Genomic DNA, 4,282 nt, shown 5'->3' with positions numbered 1-4,282 from the left:
TCCCCTGTAAGATCACTGGATACTCAGCCACAAGTTCCTGTACTAACTGGATATGACAGGCATCAGGACACACATTGGAATGGATCAGCTGGTACTGCAGCTCCAGTGATACCGGCAGCAAAGATTTACTCAAGAGCAAGATCCGTTTCTCAGCCGAGGCCTCCAGCAACACTGTGATTTTACACGGGCAAAACTTTCAGACTGAAGACACAGCTGTGTATTACTGCGCTCGTTATCCACAGTGAGACAAATCAACAACATCCCTCTACAAAAACACCTCATACAGTGTACAGTATAACAGAATGTCCACAAGATACAAAACTTATCAATCCTATTTCACTGATCCTTAAATATTTGATTGAAAATAATAGTATTTGATAAAGAGGCTTCTGTTCCATTAAAAGCCACACATTCTCCATCAGATGAATCTCCTCCCCAAGTTTTAAATACATTTCACTGGAATGAAGTTTTAATAGTTTGTGTCATTTCAAACATATAAAAAATAGTTTTGATCAAAGAATTGCATTAAAATGACATTCTTCCAAGATTAGTCATATTGAACCTTTTTTTTTCATTTCTTCATTTCGAATAAAAATAAATGTGTAAATGTTTCTGCACCTATAGAAAGCAGTATTTAATTGCATTAAAATGACATTCTTCCAAGATTAGTCATATTGAACCTTTTTTTTTCATTTCTTCATTTCAAATAAAAATAAATGTGTAAATGTTTCTGCACCTATAGAAAGCAGTATCTCACTTCTCCTGAGGTTAAAGGTCATAGGCACAGGTCGGAGGTGGAACGTAGAATATCAACTTTATTTTCCAGAAGAATGACCCAAAAAACTAATTCAATCTTCCTGGTGTCGAATTTGCACCCTAAAATTGAATAAAATGGTTAAAATATACTGGTTTGCACAAGTTCCGAAGGTTTGTTTACATCTCACTCATGCGCACTTTTACTGCCAGGGGACAGTCGTCATGACGTCGTTCAAGGCAAACAGACTGGGAGCAATTCTGTGTTTACTTGAGAACCGAGCACACGTGTACGGACTTTGGTCATGAGAGGTTGCGTAAAATGTCTGAAAGCGATAGTGATTTTGTAGTAGGAACTATCCAAATTGAAGATCAAGAGGTGAAACCATACATATGAACCTATGGCCGTTGCGAAGCAATCTGTGAATGTGGCTCACTGATTTGACCGTGCGGCCTCGGAATCGGACAGCGACTCAGCCGACTCTGATCGCGGTGACCCCGGACCTCAACAAGACTCGCACCCAAATGATTTACCCTGGTAGTTTTGATAAATTCTTACTTTCGTCGTAATACTAAATAAGGGCCCATTTGAAGAATAATTAAACTGCCCTCCCAAGTGGATCTAGATAATGATTACTTGAGAGTGCGCCGGTAGGCCACATTAGCCTGCCATCCATGGCATTATACTATTTATAGCCTACTCTAAGCGAGAAAATATCCCTTTTGTCTCATTTCCACAATGATTGTACATGATCCCTCAGGATTCTTGACTTGTCAATTGCAAGCAAAAGTAAAAAATGTTTACCTCCAATCTTTTCCTTTTTGCTTGAGCATTGCTGATCTTTTTCTTCTTTGACTGCTTGATTTTGTGCTCGAATTTTGTCGGAACAGCGTCAGGTTTGAGCCTTCTCTGTCCGACACTGACACCGAAACTCTCCAAGAGATGGGGATTTTTCAAAAAGTGATCGGAGCACAGAGTGACGTATTTACCCGGCTGCCAACCCTCCCGCTTCACGCGCACAATCCACTCTCTCCGCCTCTTCTCCTCTCTCAAAAAAAGGGAAAATCTTCTTCCTGAACCGGTCCCGTTGTTACAGTTCACTGCACAACAATAAGGCATGTTTTTTCTTCGGGAATTCCCGAACACACATCTGCACTCAAGCCGAACGGCAATGCAAATAAACGGAAGTGGACTCAACTCAAGCAATTTGTTTGTCTTGAATGACGTCACACGCCAAGTGGTCATGAAAATCACTGAGTAGAAATTCGCCATGATCCGTGCTAACTTATTCTAACTTATTTTAATTATTACTTATTACTCAGTCCAGCCAGGCCAGAGTCTCTCCATCCACTGCAAGGTTTCATACTCAGTTATGAGCTATCATAGACATTGGGTTCGACAACCTGCAGGAAAAACTCTGGAGTGGTTTGGAAAAATGATTAGTGGTGGGAGTACAGATTACAGTGAGAAACTGAAAAATAAGTTCAGCATCTCCAGAGACACTGCTACGAACACAATAACAATTCGAGGACAGAATCTGCAGACTGAAGACACAGCTGTGTATTACTGCGCTCGTGAACCACACAGTGAGACAAATCAACAACATCCCTGTACAAAAACACCTCATTCAGTGTACAGTATCACAGAATGTCTTGTAGATGCAAGTCAAACTAAAAAATAAATAATCCCACAAATTACAACAGAGTTACATGTTAATTATTTTTCAAGTAGCTTGTAATGTAGATTTTAAACCCAGGATGACATCTCTAACATTGCTTCACATTATACACACTATTCTAATTACATCACAAACAAGAACTTGTGATACTGTAGTCTCATTAGGGAACAATAATCACGTCAACAAATCAGAGCTTGTGAGAAAGTGTGAGACCATTTTGTCATGATTTTGAAGAGAAGTAGATTTTTTTCCATGATCATGATCCCAGTATACTCAAGCACTGATAATAATAATCATTCTCAATTCAGTATTTAATCCTTGTTGCTGATTTCACTGATCCTTGAATATATGATTGAAAATTATAATATTTCATAAAGAGGTTTCCATTAAAAACCAGACATTCTCCATCAGATGAATCTCGTCCCCATGTTTTATATAAATTTATTTGGAGCATTCATGATATAAGTGTCTGTGTAAATTGGATAGAAATGAAAACACATGAGAACAAGCATCCCTCTGTGAACCTTGCAGCTGGAACTACTGTCAGAGCTGTTGTTCTTGAAATGTGAGGGTCGAATCAGTTGGTCACAGAGATGCGCAATTGTTTAGTTTAAAACCCCAGTCTTCAAGGTCATGTGATGCATTTGATGCAAATCCTTCACTGATATCTCTTATATGAGGTTGGTGAGTGTGTGTGTAGTGAGGAGGAGAGCAGCTGAACAGTTTAATTCACTTCAGTTTTATCCCAAACAATGATGCTCTCATCAGTGCTGCTGCTGCTCACAACTGCATTCTGTAAGTCTCCATGTTGGCTGAATGAGTTTAGATTTCAGACCTGGTTGTGAAAATGATTTGATGACATTTGATGATGTTTTATTGTTGTTATTCTCAGGTGGTGTTGGTGCTGTGGAGCTCACTCAGTCAGCCTCTGTGCTCGTAAAACCTGGAGAGTCATTTTCCATTTCTTGTAAGACCTCAGAGTCGAGCTATTGTATTCACTGGATACGACAACCTGCTGGGAAAGCTCTGGAATATTGTGGCGAGCTGTGTAGCAATGGCGTTACGACTCTCAAAGATACAGTGAAGAGCAAGATCAGTTTCAGCCAGGACACATCCAGCAGCACAGTTTATTTAAGAGGACAAAACTCTCAGACCGAGGACACGGCTGTGTATTACTGCGCCAGAGACACGGCACTACAGATTCCCTGCAGCCCTGTACAAAAACATCCCTGTTCATTTTCATCTTCCTGCAGTCCACTTGTCCCCAGGGACGCCTGGTAAAAATGAGCTCGCAGGGCTCAGACCCATCTGGATTTCAAAGACAAAGGGAAATCAACATCATGTTTCATCTTTGGCCTCAACATGAAATTATTTCTTGTCCTGAGCTGGATTTACAGTTAATCCATCATTAATAATCTGTCAATCCAATGAGGTAAAGTGTTACTGCAGCATTCAGACTCTCCAAAGGCCAGGTGATATGAACATCACAGTTTATAATTTTAAGGTATTGTCTGTCTTTGGATACTGAAAGTTTGACTTTAACAGCTTTAATGATGATCATATTCCAGTTCTCGAAACTGCTCTGATCAGTTGGAGGTAAATCTCCTCGTCTTCAGATGTGACGGAGCTCAGAAGTTGTGCCTCTTGTTGCCTGGAAAGTATGTTCACTTCACTCAGTGCACAATGACAAAATAATCTCACAAACTTAGCCTGAGCTGTCAACTCTCACGCAATGAGCGTGAGACACACGCATTTGATTGTCTTCACACGCTCACATGCCATACCTCCGATTTCTCACGCTAGAAAAAAATCTAGTTTATCTATCTGATCTAGGCTACCCATTGCGTCGC

The 4,282-nt window shown here is 40.2% G+C and overlaps 1 gene segment (V, D, J or C); it reads left to right on the top strand.

Moving 5' to 3' along the window:
* The first annotated feature begins 3,187 nt into the window (after positions 1 to 3,187).
* LOC132869402 (Ig heavy chain V region 914-like) lies at positions 3,188 to 3,713 on the top strand. The segment is given in 2 exon segments: positions 3,188 to 3,227; positions 3,325 to 3,713. Coding segments are annotated over 2 exon segments (429 nt in total).
* Positions 3,714 to 4,282: the final 569 nt, after the last annotated feature.

This window comes from Neoarius graeffei, chromosome 20 (genome assembly GCF_027579695.1).
Source record: "Neoarius graeffei isolate fNeoGra1 chromosome 20, fNeoGra1.pri, whole genome shotgun sequence".
Lineage (NCBI taxonomy): Eukaryota > Metazoa > Chordata > Actinopteri > Siluriformes > Ariidae > Neoarius > Neoarius graeffei.
The sequence above is the reverse complement of the archived record's forward strand: the minus strand, read 5'-3'. Positions and strand labels throughout refer to the sequence as shown.